Source organism: Apteryx mantelli, chromosome 7 (assembly GCF_036417845.1).
Source record: "Apteryx mantelli isolate bAptMan1 chromosome 7, bAptMan1.hap1, whole genome shotgun sequence".
Classification (NCBI taxonomy): Eukaryota; Metazoa; Chordata; class Aves; order Apterygiformes; family Apterygidae; genus Apteryx; species Apteryx mantelli.
This window is the reverse complement of record NC_089984.1, coordinates 20,911,604-20,929,329: the sequence shown is the minus strand read 5'-3', so window position 1 is coordinate 20,929,329 and position 17,726 is coordinate 20,911,604. Positions and strand designations below refer to the sequence as shown.

Here is a 17,726-nt window from a genome sequence, read left to right as displayed (position 1 = left end):
ATAGGGGAGGGGGGGGGAAACGGAAGGCAAATGTATTTCTTACTAGAGGAGGAACTTCCTCCAACTACAGGATCCCGAGAAGTGATCAGATGCTCTTAGCATGCGGAAAGGTGATTGTTGCGGCGGGTGAGAGCCCGTGGCAGGCCGAGGGCTGCTGGCTTGGGAAGCCCGCGCGGGTTGTCGGGGGCTGCTGCGCTGCACCTCTGAGCTGCAGGGGAGAGCCTGGATCTGAGGGATGCCGCTGAGCGGACTTGTAACTTCTCACAAAGCACTAGACCTGGGGTTGGATTTGGGAAGATGCTTACAAAACTAGAGATTGAAATGGTGAGCTTTTTTCCAAAGCATTTAGGTATCCAACTTCTTTTGACTCCTGTCTATGAAACAGATCTTTAAACCTCCAATGATTTCCTGCTGGTCATATTAACAGACAATATCTTATTTTGCTTGCTGACAGATGTTTAATTTTGTGGGTTTTTTCCCTAGAGGTGAGAATGCCTTTTTACAACTATCAGATCCTTGATTACTCTTTTCAGACAATGGCTTTCCCATAAGGCCCAACAGAATTGGCTTGATCTCATTCTGATATGCTCAGTAATGCGCTGCTTCAGTGTTTGCCTGTGCATTTGTTTGGAGGACAAGTGATACTGCACTGGGATTTAGACACAGGAAAGAAGCTGGTGTAAAGATTAATTTTGCATGTAATTCTTAAGGATGGATACTGATGGTAGAGAGCAGCACAGTGAATAGCTGCATGGTGTTTTGTAAGGCTTCTTTTCAGCATTTGAGCATACCAATATTTCTTGATTGATGCTCAGTTGTGATGCAGTCTGACTTTTTTGATTTATGTTTATGTTCTGTCTCCTGTGTTTAGAAAAAATGCCTGGTTCCTGATGGTCTTTGTAACATATTTTTTTGTCATCAGGTACAATAGAATATTTTGAATTCTAAGACTTTAAAATACCATGCATGGGGCAAGAGTGGGAATAACTGGTAGCACTAAGCCTTCCTATAAATGAGCAGGAGCTGTTTGATCTCTGTGCTCTGAATACACAATCCAGGTTATGCAGTATGCTCTCTGCATGGAGTGAAAGCGAGAGGAGTAACAGTGCAGGGAGAATGACTAGCCTGAAGCTGTTCTGCTTCATCAACTGTAGAGTTATTCTGAATGCAAGCTGCCCAATTTGTCATGAAACCTTGGCCAGCGCTGGCATGAATACAGTGTTTTGTAGCACTGTCTGTCTTGCTTTACAAAAATCTGCTGTTCATTTTAGGATTTCTAACAGCTGTGGGTTGCTTGCCCTGGCTGCTCTTTTTTTTTAAGTGAATTTGTTTTTTAGGGAGGGAAATGGAAGGGCGAGATTGGATTAAGAATTTTCTTGCCTGAATTTCCAGAGGAGGTTATCAAACTGTGAATGCTGCATTGCCTGCCTAATGTTCGTATTACAGTTTTGGATCTCAATCATGTTAGAGTGGGTGAGAGTTGAGAAAAGAGCTTATCAAAATTTTGCTCTTGAGATTTGGAGCTTATGAGGAGACAAATAGATCTCCTCTGGCTTGCCTGTATCATTCATAAGACATCAACATAATATCAAATACTCCAGTTTCATCAGCACAGCCCTCTGCAAAAGACTTTCACAGTTATTGGACAGGAGAAGCAATAGAGTTACATGGAAAACAGCTTTCCTTTCTGATCTGGATTTGACTTGTGTTTGGAAAAGTTCTGACGCTTGCTCAGAGCAGATGCTTTCTGTAGTTTACTACACATACTTTGCATGTGTTTGCAACAAAATCTTAGGCAGAACTTGTGTACATGACATCATTACACTAGAGTCTTAGGAATTTGAGTTTAGTGATGGAGCAACGTGCAGGTGTTTCTGTCCTGGAGTTCAGAAAACATGGATTTTGGTTTCATCTTTATTTCCCCCTTGGTTATTAAATGTAACATTTAGCTTTCCACCCTTGGCTTGTCCTGAAGTTCTAAAGACTCGATTCAAGTGTTCTTTCTAGAGATCTGGTTTCTAGTACACCAACAGTGTTGTAACTCTGATGCTTTAAGGACATAAGGCAAGGAAGGAAATCTCTTCTTCAACCACGAGACCTTCGGAGTGCAGAAAAAGTTTTCAGATGTGCAAGCCCTTATTCAGTTTACTAATTGCAAGAGGAGCTTTGAGGGAACAATAAAACAGCGAGTTATCTGTTTTGTGATTAAAGTTTACTTGGGCATATCGAAACTCTTTAGCTGTATTCACCAGTGGTGAAAGGAGGAATAACACAACAGGAGTGATTTTCTTATTAACATCTCATACTGCACTGAAGAGAGGATTCCTTCAATTTTTTTTTGTGTCTCAGAGTATTCTTGCTGACACAGGGAAACTGAAAATGAAGTCATGAGGGGTAAAAGCAAACAACTGCTCCAAAAAGTGTATTGAGAAGTGTGCCTCCATCTTCACGTACATTGGAGCTTCTTGTCTTGAAGAGATGTTTCTTGCTTCATTTTCTAAAAAGTGCAGTAGCAGAAAGCATCAGCCTTTTTCTTCTGACTCAGGTCTGTTCGGTAGTCCTAAGTGCCCTGGATATTCCCTGGTAATGCTAGTACTGTGTTACTCAGTTAACTTGTTGCAATTTTGCCGTATTAAGTTGTGACAAGAGTAGCAGTAGCCTCTCTGGCTGCTTTTGCAGTAGGATTGTGGCAAACACTCATATTTTGTGGGTTGAAAGAATGTTTGAGAATCATTTTTTTGGAAGTTCCAAAACAAACTTGTTTTGGGGATGTCTGACAAGGTGATCTTGTGGGTGGCTGGTCTGGCGGTTAGGGTACGTTAAGGTTGCTGTCCGTGTGTCTCAAGTGCTCGCCCTGTGTAGCACAGGGTTAAGAGTTATGATCTCAGGGAAGAATCTAGTTTGGAAAGAGTACAGGAAGAAAAAGGAACCATTTTCTCACAAATCTATCTAAAAATCAGTGGCAGTAGATGTTACTTGTATTACAGTGTAATTTGCAGGCTAATATATGAACCTTTACTGATCATCAGTGCTGCTTCCTCTTTTCAACATTTAGTCTTAAAAGAAGGGGCAGTGGAAGGTTTTGCTACTGGTGACATGGGAAGAGGAAGAAATGAAGAATTCCTACAGGGAAACTTGGGACATGGTTGTGGGATTTTTGGCGTATTCGTACTGATTTAAACTCACGGTGAGTTTAGGACTCTTGGAGCTTGCACACAGGTCATGCATCTTCTGAGTTTTAATTCTCTGGTCGGGTATTGGGGTAGGATTATTAAGCTTAACCAGCTTTCTTTTCAGAGGTATTTTTTATGCTTCCTGAAGTCTTTTGGATGAGTTATCAAAAGTTGGCATGGTACTTGAACACTCTGCCATTTAAAAGATGTAACTTTAAAAATAATAGTATCTAGCTACAGTAATTTTTAACTCAGTCTAATATTGAAACAGTGGCCAATAAGACTCCACTTTGAGTAGGAGTTGAGCTCCGTATGTAGGATCCTTCCGCTGTTAGTTGCTTGGCTTCTTTAACAAAAATTGGTTTGGGATGCAGTCTCTATGCTTGATCTTAGCATGAAGGTGATGCTGTTTTTCAAAAGGACAGCAAAGTTAGGTCAACATTTTTATATATATATTTTAAAAGCTCTGTCCACATAAAGAGAGTGGGTGTAAGTAACCATCATGAAATGGGTTTGTCAGAAGTATATTTTTTACATAACTCAGAGGACCAGAATGGGAACTGCAAGACTGGACAGGTTTGAATTTACTGACACTTGAAAAAGCAGCCATCCACCCAAATCCACAATGTGATGGTTTTTAGTATTTTATGTTGCAAATTTTCCAGGGCTTGTGTGCAAAATAGAAACTTAATGTTACTCTTTGATGTTTTGATGCATGTTAAGGTTTGCCTTATGGAAAAAGTCATTTTTGCTTCCTCAAGTGTCCTAATCTTGGAGATGGAAGTCAGGATATATTTATACATTTAGCTAAATGATCTACTTACCTGATTTTGAAGGGAAATATAAATACAGCAACCAAAGGATAGTTTGAGCCACCAAATATTTTGTCTATATATGAGTGCTGTTTATGATGCAGTGTTAGGCAATTTTCAGAAGATTTGATTCTGTGCTATGACTTTTGCCGTAGCTGGCAGAGACTTTGGGGATGAATTGGGCACCTTCTTATGATAAAATTAGTCTTTTTTGCATTGGATAAAGCAATAAATAAACATTCTTAAAATCTGATTGTGGTGGTTTTAATGGAATTTGTGTAGTAAAAGGTGCTGCAGTTTGTCAACTAACAGTGAGGTTTCCAATTCTGGACCATAATCTGCGCATCTGGGATTTGTATTTTTAACAGTTGTTGGCTATGAATCTCATTTCTCTTATCCAGTACATACTAGTGAAAAAGTTTTGTTGCTTATTCATCTTCTCAACTATTTTGTACATAAAAATGCCACTGTGTGGCCTAGGACTGATGTAGGCCCACCCAAATTCTTCTTTTCCCTTTCAAAGTGGTCTTATATACCTCTGTATTTCCTGCCCCACCTCATTCTTCTCAGTATAGTTTCACTGCTGCAGCATGGTTATGGAAACCAGACAGAGCTGTATAACTCCAGGTGGGGAAGTAAGAGGTGTGAGAGTCCTAACACGGATCCCGTTACAATTTTAATACCATTGGTAGCCTTGCGGGGGTGGTGGTAGGGGAAGAGGAGGAGGACGAAAACGGCAAACAAGAGAAGCAGACCTGTTCCTAAACTTAAAAAATGTATTTTGTTGATAGCTTTTCTTCCTGGAAGTTCTGCACTATTTACAGGCACTAATAAAGCCTATGTGAAGGTTTAACAGGTGAATTACAGGAACAGAAAAACACTGATATTCTCTTTCATTCTTCTTTTCAAGAAGCCCTCTTCTTGTGTTCTCTGATCTGCTTCTACTTTCCCATCCCAGCATCTGGAAAACTTGTATAGATGTATTTCGCCAAGGAGTTTCTTCTAGAATCTGCTGCTCTGCATTTGTTATTGCAGCTGGCTTTGTTAATGCTGAGGTGCTTTGCAAAGCACTGCTTTGGAGTGGGTGGATTCCGCGAAGCAAATTGCTGAAACTTTATTCTGACTTGGTAGAGAAACTAATCCAGTAAGTAGTTTAGGAACCAGGAACAAGTATCCTCACCTCCGTTTCCTTAGTCTATAAAATGAAAATAAGCCCCTACATTTTAGCGATACTGTGGTTTGCTGTTTGTAAAAAAAAAAAAAAAAAAAAAAAAAAAAAAAAAAAAAAAAGCTTTGTGACACCCCCCTGCCCCGACACAGGATGGCCTGGAATTCTTAATTCTTAATCTGCAAGAGAGAAACGCTTGCTGAAGACAAGTAGGAGTCAGTACTCGAACATTACACTGTATCTTCAGCTTTTCAGGTTGCTTGGTTCTGTATACAGTCAAGCTAGACCTGGATTTGTTTTGTCTGGGGCAAGTGCTTCTTGTGTGCATTTAACTGTCAGGATCTGACACTGCAGCGTGGTGAATTCAGTTTGGGAGTCTGAATTTTTCCCTTTGTGGAGTGACTATAGCTTCATCACTCCTCTGCTTGCTAGTCTGGGTTTCTTTGCTTGTATTGCCTTTGGGGCAAGGAATTCATTCTTTGTGCCTATTCCATACTTGGCATCTGTACTGAGCTGTCATAAGAGAATCAGTTAGTTGCGACTGTGTGCGAGCGATTTGTGATGTGTGTGCATGACTGTTATGAACTACACTGGGACCAGCTGTAAGATTCAAAAAGATCATCTGCAACCAGAGTGCGATGATTTTTGGAGGGAAATAAATCTCTATTTGTAAGAACCGAAGACAAACCTGGAAAAGTGCATCTTGAGTCAGATTTCCCCTTTGTATCTAGTGTGCTTTCTTAGATAGTCCACTCTAAGCCTATATCAATCGAATCTTTCTTTTACTATATAGTTTAGCTTCATAGCTGCTCCAGTGGTTCACCTGTGAGCCTTTGCAATGAAAGTTTCTCATGCTGCTCAATTTAGATTAAACTCTTTTATTCCAAACTGCTGTCCCCGCAACTTTGGTGCATTTTGGATTGGATGTTTCAAGATAATTCTTCTGCTGTTTTAAGTGCTTGCCTGTTATCTCTCTCTTCTGTATGTTTAAAGTTACATTAGCTATTTCAGTTGCTTCTTGTATGTTAAGGTACTTAGTTTCTCTTTTGGAGCTTGGTGGTTGTGGTTCAGCACTTCGTATGTTCTGAGTGACGCTTACTGGGACAGAGTAAAGTTGCTGCAGTACCTCTTTGACCTTGATCAAGAACTCTGCCTCTCTGAAAATACAGCTGTTCTCTTGGTGCCTGTATCACGAAGCTTGCATTTAATTGTGCTTAGTGCGATTTACTCCCAAGATCATAATGCCATGACTATTCAAGGACGCTCTTAATATTCCACCATTTATATATGTATCCTGTAGTAGTGTGTGTATTGTAGAGGTGTTGTATTTTTTATCATGTGGTATGACGTTTGAGAGTTGTACGGGACAGATAGTAAGCTTCCTTTCTCACAAATTTATGCTTGAAAACCACAAACCAGCAACCTGACAGAAATGTACTCTTACTGCTCACGTAGGCTGGATGGATGTTAGTTCAGCACTTCTGAAGATCTTTGCCTTCTGATCACTTTGTAGGTCTGGGATCTGCCTGGGCGAAATGTTAACATGACAGGAACTGGCTGGTGGTGGTGTGTCCGTGCCCCATTGAATCAGTTCTGCTCTTAATTGAGCGCTGCCTCTTTGACAAGAGAACTAAAGTTAATTGGCCTTGTGGAAGGAGCTTATGCTGCAAAGTGCTTTTGAAGGAAGAGAAAATATTTTATTTTCAGATATTTGCAACACACTTTTGTTACACACTTTGTGTTTTATTCTCAGTTCAGAGATGGATATTTTTATTTATTTAAAAAATATGTAACTTGCTTTTCATAGGATATTAATTACACAGAAAAATAGAAGGGGCAAAAAGAGGAGTATAAATAATGGCCTAAATACCCTGGTTCTATTTTATTTGAAATTTAAAGTTAACTTTTGATTAAAGAACTTGGGTTTCATTTAGCAGTGTTCATCTTGGGAAACTGGTTCTTTAAGAGCATTCAAAGTATTCATCTTAGAGGAGTTCAGAGTTCAAGACAAAGGTAGAGTTTTCTGATCATTGTTGCAGGGCTTGAGGCTTAAAACATTGCTTTGGCATGTACTACTTAAAGACATCAGCACTGAGATGTCAACATTTTTAGAAAAGAAAAAAGAAAGGAAGAGCAAGAAGTAAAGCCAATGGCAGAATTTTGGAAGGAAATGGGCAAAAAATGGAAAGCAGTAAGAGACAGACCAGTTTTGAAGAGGTTTAATTTGGGTATGTTACTATTAAATGTAATGCTTGCTCCTCTGGCCCGTATACAACAGTTCTGAGCGCTTTTTGGTTTCAAGGGGTGCTAAAGAGAGAATGTCATTGATTTGTCACTGATAGGCATTTGTCATTGATACGTGTCACTGATAGGCATTTAATGAAAATAAATTGAGTGGAGATACTTAACTTGCATCCTACAGTCACAGATTTATTTTTCTGCATGGCAAATCTTATAAACAGAAAAGTAATATTTACCATTTTTAAGATAAGATTTGCAAAACAGGTTTTTTCAGGTTTTATGCCCCCTCGCCTTCCCCTTATTCCTCCACCTCCCCTTTCACTGGTCAACATTGCATTCTGCTTATTTCCTGTTAGCTTTTCCGTTCTTACCTCTCATTTTGGCTGTTGCTACCAAAAGTGCTTCACTCTATTTTCCCCCACGTCCTTGTTCTATGTGTAGTTGCATTACTTTGTTCCACTCTGTTATGTTCTGGACTGAGGCCAGTGGTAGAGGTGGGGGGAAATGCGAGATGGGGACTAGGGATAGCTATAAAAGCTGTAGAGTCATCTCTCAAAAGATAGTGCAGTTTAAGATGTCTTACGACATGGATTACTTGTTCTACTAAAAAATGCCATCCAGTTTCCCTTAGGGTATGTATAACAAAACCAAGGAGTCCTGCCTTTGCACTATGTTATCTTGTACTATGAGATTTGTTCACTTGCATTTGTATTCATTTACTTGTACGTATAGTTTATTTTTAGGGATATGTGTCAACCAAAAGTAACCCAATGGAAATAATGCAATTAGGTAACAAGTGCACTCTGTGCTTGGCCTAGTTGGGTTTGTTGCAGTTCCATTTAATAACTCTTTTGTATTCTCATAGCCCCTTTTTTGCTGATTATTCAAGCAGTTTCTTCTCTGTGTATTTGTCTAATATGCAAGCTCTATTATTGTACTGAAGAAATAATAGCTTAGTTTGAACATGATCTGTTTTTATGAATAATTGTTGGCCTCAGCATGTTATGGCCTACCCTATATTAGGAAAGATTAAGTGATGTAGCTACGCTTGCACACACACGTCGTTAAGCCCTGCTGTCATAGAAGTTGCTTTCCCTGGTGAAAATACATGTCTGTGTGCATAGCTTGTATCAGCTGAAGTTTGTGCGTGTTTGTTTTTTCCCTGCAAGAATAGTTCTCTATGCTAAAGTTTTAGCTATTACAAAAGTGTCATAAAAATCAGACCTGTAATTCACATGAAACAGTAGCAAAAAGGGTAAGATAGCCCTTATTTCAGCTCAGTGTTCCACATGGGAGTAAAGAGGTGAGACATGACTTACCTGGAATGGTTTAGGTCTGCTTGATCCTGCCTCTTGGGTGTGGGGTGGATAGATTAGATGATCTCAGAAATTCCCTTCCAGCTCTGATTTTTGTTTTTTTGCTAATCATTTAACCTGTAAGTCTCAATTGCTTGAGGTTACTTAGGCTTTTTCTTTGACTTCATTCTTGCAAGAGGAAACGTTTCCTTTTTTCTGCTTGGGTCATCTTGTCTGCTTCCCAAGAGCAGGCAGTGACCCTTGCTAGTTTTACTCCACAATTTAAAATTATCTTCTCTGTCAGGTACATCTGTCTTGCAGACTTGTCAATTTTTTATTACATCTTTGATTTCATTACTGGATTTTTTTTTTTTAATATTAAGATTGTAGTCTTCCTTACTGTCCTTATCTTTGTTGCATTCTGAGTAGAAGCTGTAATGCTTTTTCCCCTTTTCCTTGTTAGCAGACTTTTGATTTTTGTATTTGCTGAAAATGTGTTTGTGTAGTACTTGAGCCCTCATTTTTGTCTGTTTTTTTGGTAATGCCTTTTGATACAAGCAGGTATGAGTCCATCAACTATGGCTGATATCCAGAGATAAACCTTTGGAATAGATCTCTTTCTTTTTAGGACTCAGAAGAGAGCGTTCACAATCTAATTTTAGGCACTCAGCTGGGGCTGTCCAAGTTGGCCAGCTTTAGGGAAGCCTGATGAGAAAAGAACCTCAGCTGCCTCCGAGGAGCCCCTCCGAGCTAAGTGTCTCTCGCTCGCTTTGACTACATAGGGGACTACTGCCTTGAAACCTAGAGAAGTTTAACTTCTTAATCTTGGTATTTACACTGTGTGGCAAGCTAGCTAATATGAATTCACCCACCCTTAAAGTATCACTGAAAAAATATTTTCTACTTTTCAGTTATCTTCTACCATTTCTTTTCCATGTTTTTTTTTTTTAACTGAAAATTCAGCATTTTAAAGAGATTTGTGACCTTATAAATACAATTATTGTGTTTTAGATTATTTTTCCCCATCAGGTTTTACTGCTTTCAGCTTATTCTGAAAATGTCTTAGCTATCTGCTGTGAATGTCTGAATATGGCTTAAGGAGACAGCCATGCCAGTTAATTGGCTGCTGTTACTGCCCGTCTTCTGAGCGTTACTGCTGGCGCTGTAGCTGATGAAGCAGTTGATGGGTTCTGTGTGAAATCAGCCTGTTACCTTTGTTCGCTGTGTTAAAATCAAGCTGGCTGACTTGTACTGGAGCAGATGAGGAGGGCTCATGTTATCTGTTCCATTGACTCTCCTGTGAATAGCAGTCTTCACCTCACAAAGCACAGTATTTTTGATTTTTTTTTTTTTTTAAGCTGTACACAAGGCCATCCTGAGAAGAAAAGGGGCTTTCTTTAGTTGTTCTTTTTACTATTGATTTCCATGCCAGTGTTTGAGTTTCTTTTTCCTGATTAGGTTTCTGAAAGATTAATGCTTATGTGTGTTTGGTTTCTGGTTTTATCCAGATTGTCTAATCTGTTTTGGTCTCATGATTTTTGTCCTAATTTACCTATATCTTACAGTGCTAAAAGATTTCTTCCCCATCCTTTCCCTGCAGTGTTTATACATCGTCACATTCCAGCATTACAGTTTGTTCCAAAATGCTCTGATATTCTGTCTTTTCATGCGCAGTTCTAAGGTGCTGTTTTTTATCCTCCACTCTGACTCCTTTTCCCACTTGTCTTTTTAACTTCATTTTGTCAAGGATGAGGAAAACTCTCAAAGTAACACGCCACCAGGTGAAGGGATGTCTTGTACTAGCTGCCCTCAGTGCCTTTCTGAAGGAGTAAATCCTAGAGACTCGGCAAATAGGGCTGGCTTCTGTATACTTTTGGTGGATCTCTTTGTCCCAGGGTCGTTGTCATCCGTGATTAATTTAAGACTGCAATGGCAAGGAGTTTTACAGCCATATAGCTGTATGGCTCTAAGCGAACAAAACATTGCTGATGGGACTTGTCCTCCCCAATAAAACTACCGTTTCCTCTCATAGCATGAAATCTTGGTAGATTATGCAGAAAAGCTAAGGGTCCCTGGCTCAAGGAGATCCTGATAAATTATTTTGTCCCAAGGAGCCCTGCTAATATATCATATGACTGTGAGAGGGAGGCATGGGTCTCTGGGGAAAGGGGCAGCTGGAAGCAGCCTCCTGGCACAGCCAGGGCTATTTATCCAGCCTGCTCCCTGCTGGGGTCTGAAAAGCACTTGGGGACAGATGATGGTGGGGAGTACACTACACACTAGAGAAATTGTTCTCATGATGGTTATCCGCTTCAGACCTGCCTTTTTTGGGGTGCAGCACTCTGTGGGCAGGCAATGGGCATCTATGGCGCAGGTGGTTAAGCAGCCTGCAGTGGCAGGAAAGGAGTGCAGGGTTCCCATCTGAGGTTGAGCTCTACTGCCCTGTTATTGGCCCAAGAAGTGAGAGCATCTGAAACTCGTTAGATCAGGGGCTGCGAAGTTGCTGTTTGACTCGTCTGAAAGCACATAGGCTTCTTATGTGTAGTAGCACTGTCTCTTTCCCACTTGGAAGACAGATGTTTTTAGGAGAGATAATTTCAGTGATGCTTGTCAGAGTATTTCTCTTGAGTTAGTTTAGCTTGCAAGAGAACAGCCACGTTGTGTAACAGAGACTGGAGGGTGATTGCAGCGGTCGTGCTACTGCTCCTCTTGTCACCTAGTAGCTGATTGTATGTGCGTCCTAGTCCATTGCAACTGTAAAGAAAAAGATTTTTAAGGGTAAGGCATCATGATAGAATAATAATCAGAACGCTTTTGCTCTTGCTGCTTTTCTGTCAACACCATCTGTCTCTAGCATTTCTGGCCTTCATACCCAGCACCAAATCCTTGTTTTTTATATAGTATCACTTTTTGGGATACTATCCCCATGCAGTCCAGCTCTTTGAAGAATGTGCAGTGATACTGAAGTTTTTTTCATTTTTTGTGCCTTTGTAAATGCAGGTTGTTTAGGTGTTATTTCTTTCCTAGTATTGTGTAAGGAAAGACATGGATAAAATGCCTCTGTACAAAAAGCACCATGAAAAGTACAAAAAATGTTTTCCCTTTCATCATTCAGTGCAATTTCAAATATCAATGTGTCTCAATTTGCACCTCCTATGGTATTTACTGCTACTGTGGTAACAACCATGGTATTTAAATTGAATGTGTTGCACTAATAAAAATAGGGTTTTTTTAGTGACTTGACAGAAGTTTTACACCTATGCCAATTGTCAAGATTGAGAAGGGGAATGACTTTTCCCCCAAGATCTTGTTTACCTGTTAGCCAAAGAGAAAGGGATGCTCCGTTTTCCATCAGTGTTCATTGTAAAGTCTGCTGCTCTCACATTTGTGGATGGGATTTTAGCGCTGTAAAGAAGAGGCTCCATCTTTAATGCAGATTAAAATTCACTGGTGTTGGAGAAATAATCCTGTGACAGTAAAGGACTGACTACATTAGTTGCCTCTCTATTAGCAGGGAATGCTGCCTAGTGTATCTAATTTCACTGTAATCAAAAATGTGGATGTTTGAAAACTGTATGTTCTTTCCATATTTATGTAACCCTTCCATTTGACAGGTCTGTTCAGTACTGGGGGAGATCTTGGCTGCTTCACTGCATGCATGTGCTTTCAAAGCCCTCTCCCTTCCTATCTGGTTCCCAGCTGTTGGGACTGGCGGGTGTCTCTAGGCAGAGAGTGAGAAAGCGCTTAGTGACATCAGGGCTTAAGTTTTCCTTTGATATGTTGCCTGGAGGCCGGTGGGGAGGGAAAGCTGAGGGCCAGATTGGTTTACATTCTGGCTTCCAGTGGTGTTTTAGAAGCTGGTTAGGGAGGTGAAGAGACATAACATCGAATATCTGAAACCGAGTTAATTAGGCTCTTGGCAACAGGGATTGGAAGGCAAGGGGAACCAAGGCTGCTGTACCGATGGGTCAGGAAGTGATCTCAATGAAGCAGCGAGGTGCTTGCAGATAAGCCAAGTCTGGCATTTGGTTTTAGAGTGTAATCTAGCTCAGAGCAGAGTCTATTCTCCTCCTTGGCAGAAACATAAAGTTCCCATCGCCTGATGACAAGAAATCGTGATCTGCACTTAAAAACGCACAAAAAGTGGAGTTAGTTTAGTGGAAAGGTGGTGGTTAAATTTGTTTGTGTAAAGCTCGTAGTGCGCTCTGAGGTCCTCAGAGGCTCAGTGCAGTCAGCATTGTATGAACATGTGAATTCCCAATTGCTTCTTTAAAGAACTTGCGATATAGATGTCTTATGAAAGGTGGCTGTGAGAAGAATTAAACAGCAAACGCTATTTTAAATGGAAGTCTTGTAAACTGCAGAATACTGTAAGTTACAAAAAACCCCAACAGTAAGGTTCCTGCATAACCTTTCCATTACTCTTTTGTGCGTGTACCTTGTTATAGTGCTTTATTGCATAATCACCTGGCATTCACATGCCATATTTTAACAGAAATATGTGAAAAATATTTGGTTACCTTAAGTCTTACCAAATGGCTTTAGTTTTGTCAGAATATAAAGTTTGAGTACTGATGTTTACTAGGCTAGTGCAGCTGTCCTGCTGAATGACTGGGTTTTTAGGAATGTCTAGCCCCTGCCCTGTGGGGCTGAAAACAGACATGAAGTTGGCAGGTGACTCTTCAGAAAAGTTCTGTGGTGCCATTCACTGATTGATCCTTGAACTTGGTGAGAGAAGAAAGAAAATGAAAAAGCTTCCTTCTCTGATCTCTCTAACTTCTCGCGAGTTTAGTTCCTCTAGTGGCTAATTGCATTTTGTTTCTTGTCTTGCTAGATGGGCTGGTGATCCCACTGGTGGAACTGTCTGCAAAGCAGGTTGCATTTCACATTCCATTCGAGGTGGTGGAGAAAGTTTATCCGCCAGTGCCTGAGCAACTGCAGCTTCGGATCGCCTTCTGGAGTTTCCCAGAAAATGAGGAAGACATTAGGTAATGTATGCTATTTCTGCTTCATTGATGTTTTTGGAAAAGTTCTGCTCACTAGAAAAGAATTATTGTGCATTTGATGTCCTGTATAGTTGCTGCTCCTAATATTTGTATGTCCAGGTTGTAGTGTGCAGATGGATTACTGTGGGATATGCCATGATGTGGATTTTTACTGAGAGGTAAGCTGCCTTGCATATGTCCCAGGAAGAGCACATGCAGGTTCTCTGTGTAAATTATACAGTATAAATGTACACCTTAGTTTGCCTGGCAGTAACTTGTTTGTATAGGTTTGCCCTTAGGTAAGTCTTACCCAGTATTCTTTCCAGTTCGGATCTGTTTGTTGCATGAGTCAGAACTTAAACTGAGCTCAGAAATTCTTGGGGAGGGCTATCTCGGTATGCTGTGCAAGCTTTTTGTCTGTGCCAGTTTGAGGCTCGAAACAGGCTGAGTACGTAGGTGGTCAGAATGGATACAGCCAGAGAGTTGACCGTATTTCTTATGATTCTAAATAAATTGGGTGACTATGTAGTCAAAAATTTTGTGCTTCTAGATCTTTTACCAAAGTGTTTTGCCTGAAGCTTTTCTATACAGCATACCTCTCAAATAACTGTGCATCCAGAATGTTGTAGGAAAGTAGTGATTTTACATTCTTCCAGGAAACATCATCCTGACGATTGTTAGATGCATTCATCTAACATGCTAATACCGGTTGGGGGAGGTGATGCCAGTAGGTGCTGAAATAGTTAGAAAGATCAGTTGTGGAGGAATAGAACAAACCAGTTGGTTGTATATGCTATAGCAGTTATTCCGGTGAGCACAGAAGTGGAAAATCTCGTGTGAGCGTGTGGTAATTCATCTAGAAGTGCAAAGAAGTTCTTACTGTGGCATGCTGACACTGGACCTTGAAGTAATTTTAGTCTTTATATAAAAGTTAAATTTTACACCATGAAAGAATTTGTGTTCAAGAGCATTAGGTTAAAATTCCTAGAAATGCCAATGGCTATACACAAACCCAATTAGAAAGAGACCAATGATTTTTGTGATTTGAAGTGTTATGGAGAAATGGCAAAAAAGAGGTGGACTTCATCTTAAAAGTGAAGATGATAAGGATTTGTCAAAAGCCAGGTCAACAAAGAAGGCAAGAGGATAAGAATGTGCAGTTTCTTGGAACTAGACTGATGTTGATATGTTATGTCTATTTCTTCTAGATTGTACTCGTGTTTGGCAAATGGCAGTGCAGATGAATTCCAGCGAGGAGAGCAGCTGTTCCGGGTGAGGGCTGTCAAAGACCCTCTCCAGATAGGTAAGACACTGCAGTTCCATGTCTAGGTATTTCAGACTCCCCAAACCATATCTGCAGTGGGACAGCATTGGTGTGACCATGTCTCAAAACTAGCTTTTCTGGCATCCTAGACTAAACTCCCTGCAACGTGTATGCTTTGTAATTTCTTGAGCAAAATACTGTGTTTTCTTTCAGCCTCCATCAGCTGAGCTGTAAAATTGAATGAAAAGCCAAATTTGCAAATTTGATGCTTAATCTGATTTGAGCCTTTTGGAGAAAACTATATGGAGACACAAGCATTCTATAACATTTAAATTCTTCAGTGATAAAGAGAACTTGGCTTCCTAGTGATCTGATCAAATTAATGCTTTGCATAAAGTATATGTTATACAAAGCAGAGGTGAAGTTTGCAAAGCTTAGGTATTATTCTTATAGCAGAGGGTTGTATTTATAATACAGTTACTACAAGGGTAACTGTATAAGAGCAGAGGGAAATGCCTGTTGCTAGACTGTGGGTTTTATCCCTCCTCTTCTTCACTCATCTTGATCTTTTTACTGTAATGGAAACTAATCTTATCTTAAACAAGAAACCGGACTCTGGATTTTTCATTAAACCCTTCAAGGTAAGGACAAATTCTGAGTTGGTTGTTCCAGTGACAGATGTTAGACAGGAAGGAATTAGGTGAAGACTAGTATGTCAGGTGGACCATGTCAAGCTGATGCAGATGTGTTGGTTTTTCTGCATGACAAGCGAGATCGAGGGAACATTGCTCAAAGTATAAGCTTCAGAATTAGGATGCTAGCTGACGTGGGAACTGAGCCCAGCTGTATAAGAAAATGGTAATGTAAAAAGTTGAACATTGTTCAGGAGAGAAGTTCCTATATTTACCTGTGATGAGGGAAGGAAACTTCTGTGGGCCTGTTCAGTTGCCAGTGCCGGTAACACCTAACTCTTGAGGATCAGTGGAATGAATAAATTCAGGTAAAGGACCCTTAACAAGGGAATGAAAGGAACTCATGCTGTGAAGGCTGGGGAAGAAGGAAAGGAGGAGAACGTGGTCATTGAGACATGCAAATTGCAAGAGATTGAACTGTGTTCTGAACATGAGGTAAAGCATCTGAAAGGACTTTATCTAGTCTGTTGCCTATGGCAGTAACACTAGCAGGAATTCTTGAGAATGGAGGTGAAGTACTTTCTCATACATACATCGTACATTGAGGTGTCTGTGAGACCAGACAGTGATTCTGGATCATCAGCAAAATTGAGCTAAATAGGATTAAACTGCAATCTGAGTGCATATATAAGCCCCTTGATGTCAGGGCTGAAATGCTGGGAGAAGCCTCTAAGGCATCTGCTGAACTTCAGGAAGGCAAATTTAAGAGAGACAAAATGAGTTAAAAGGAAACTGGCTGAAATTCAATAATTCCTGGGACACTAACAGTAGAAAAGAGCAAAGTATTTAACATACAGTGGTGAGGCTGTGGTCAAAACTTGTTCTAGTAATAAATTAAAAGGGCAAGGAAGAGGTGTAGAGCAATGTAAATGAACAAAAGCTAGAAATATTAGTGTAATACCTATGCTTGGGGGAGAAGGAAGGGAACAGGAAAAAAGAGGAGCTCGTGAATGACGCCAGAAAAGAACTTCCCCAGTCCGCACACAGCAACTGGACTTCTTGACAAAGGAGTGTCTGTGTGGAAGGGAGGGAAGTAACTTTGCTTCCCTCTTGGTAGAGGAACTTAGAAAACTACCTAATGGCTTGATTTCCCCTCCTCTGCCCCACGAATAGCAGCTGAGAAGCTGGTTAGTATATATGGGGTAGATATAATATTAGTCGTCTCCTCTAAGTGAATTTAAAGTGCATGGTTGCAATTTTGAGTTTTGTACACTGACAAGTGTCCTATTTATCTTTGCAGTTCTGTTTAAGATTTTTTTTAAAGATAAATATGTAATCTTAGTCATCTTGTTCACATGCAAATCCATATCCATAGTTTCTGGACAGTAGCACCTCTTCACTTTTCATAGACCCACTTTTGTGTTCCACTGCACATACCAAAAGGATTGGCTTTTATAGACTTTTCCCTGCACATTCCCTTGTAGCAGTCATCCACCTGCCTCCTAGCGTTGAAGACATTGTTCTCAAATAGGTGTGCTGTAGTTGCTGATTTCAGACTTTTGTCTCTTATTCTAATTTTTCTTTTTAGCAATTGAGGAAGGCAGCAGCAGACCCAGTGTAGTTCTTGATTCTAACTTTTGCATCTCCTTGAATAGTGTCTCTAACTTTCCTGCTTTTTAAACTTTCTCCCATCTTGCTTAGAAAAAAGGAAAAAACTCCAGAATTGCCTTGCTTTACTTCCTGTCTAAAAGCCTTTGTTCAGCTCTTGTTTTGCTGTTTGTTAGTTCTGGGAAAGCCAGAGAAAAAAGTTTTTAAATTGTATGCAGAGGCATGTTTATTATCACTGTTATAGGTGCAGCAGAACTATCTAGTATCAGTGAAGAAAGCTTGTATTGCAAATGTATTGCAGGAAGTATTTAAAATAGAGGCAGTGTTAACTCATAGGTCGCTTAAATGTTTTCATTCCAGTTGCTTACTGAGTGGCTTGTAGTGTTTCCAATTTATGCATTTCCATCTGAAATCATGAGGACTAATAGAATCTCAGCAAAGTGAATAAACAGACCTGAAATATCTCAGTAAATGAATTTCATGATAAAATAAATACTAAATGCAGAATGAATGAGTATACAGCAATGCAGCAGTCCTACAGTCCTAGA

General features: G+C 40.1%; 1 protein-coding gene across 6 annotated transcripts in view; it reads left to right on the top strand.

Moving 5' to 3' along the window:
• Positions 1-17,726, top strand: part of ZSWIM8 (zinc finger SWIM-type containing 8) — a 63,425-nt gene that overhangs the window by 11,800 nt on the left and 33,899 nt on the right. For 5 of the 6 annotated variants that reach the window (XM_013960280.2, XM_067299917.1, XM_013960279.2 and 2 more), the window contains exons 2-3: positions 13,524-13,677; positions 14,883-14,977. In XM_013960280.2, coding sequence (XP_013815734.2) covers positions 13,524-13,677; positions 14,883-14,977 — 249 coding nt within the window. Of the gene's footprint in view, positions 1-13,523; positions 13,678-13,794; positions 13,854-14,882; positions 14,978-17,726 lie in introns of those variants that run through there. The other variant, XM_067299918.1, reaches the window with a different exon arrangement.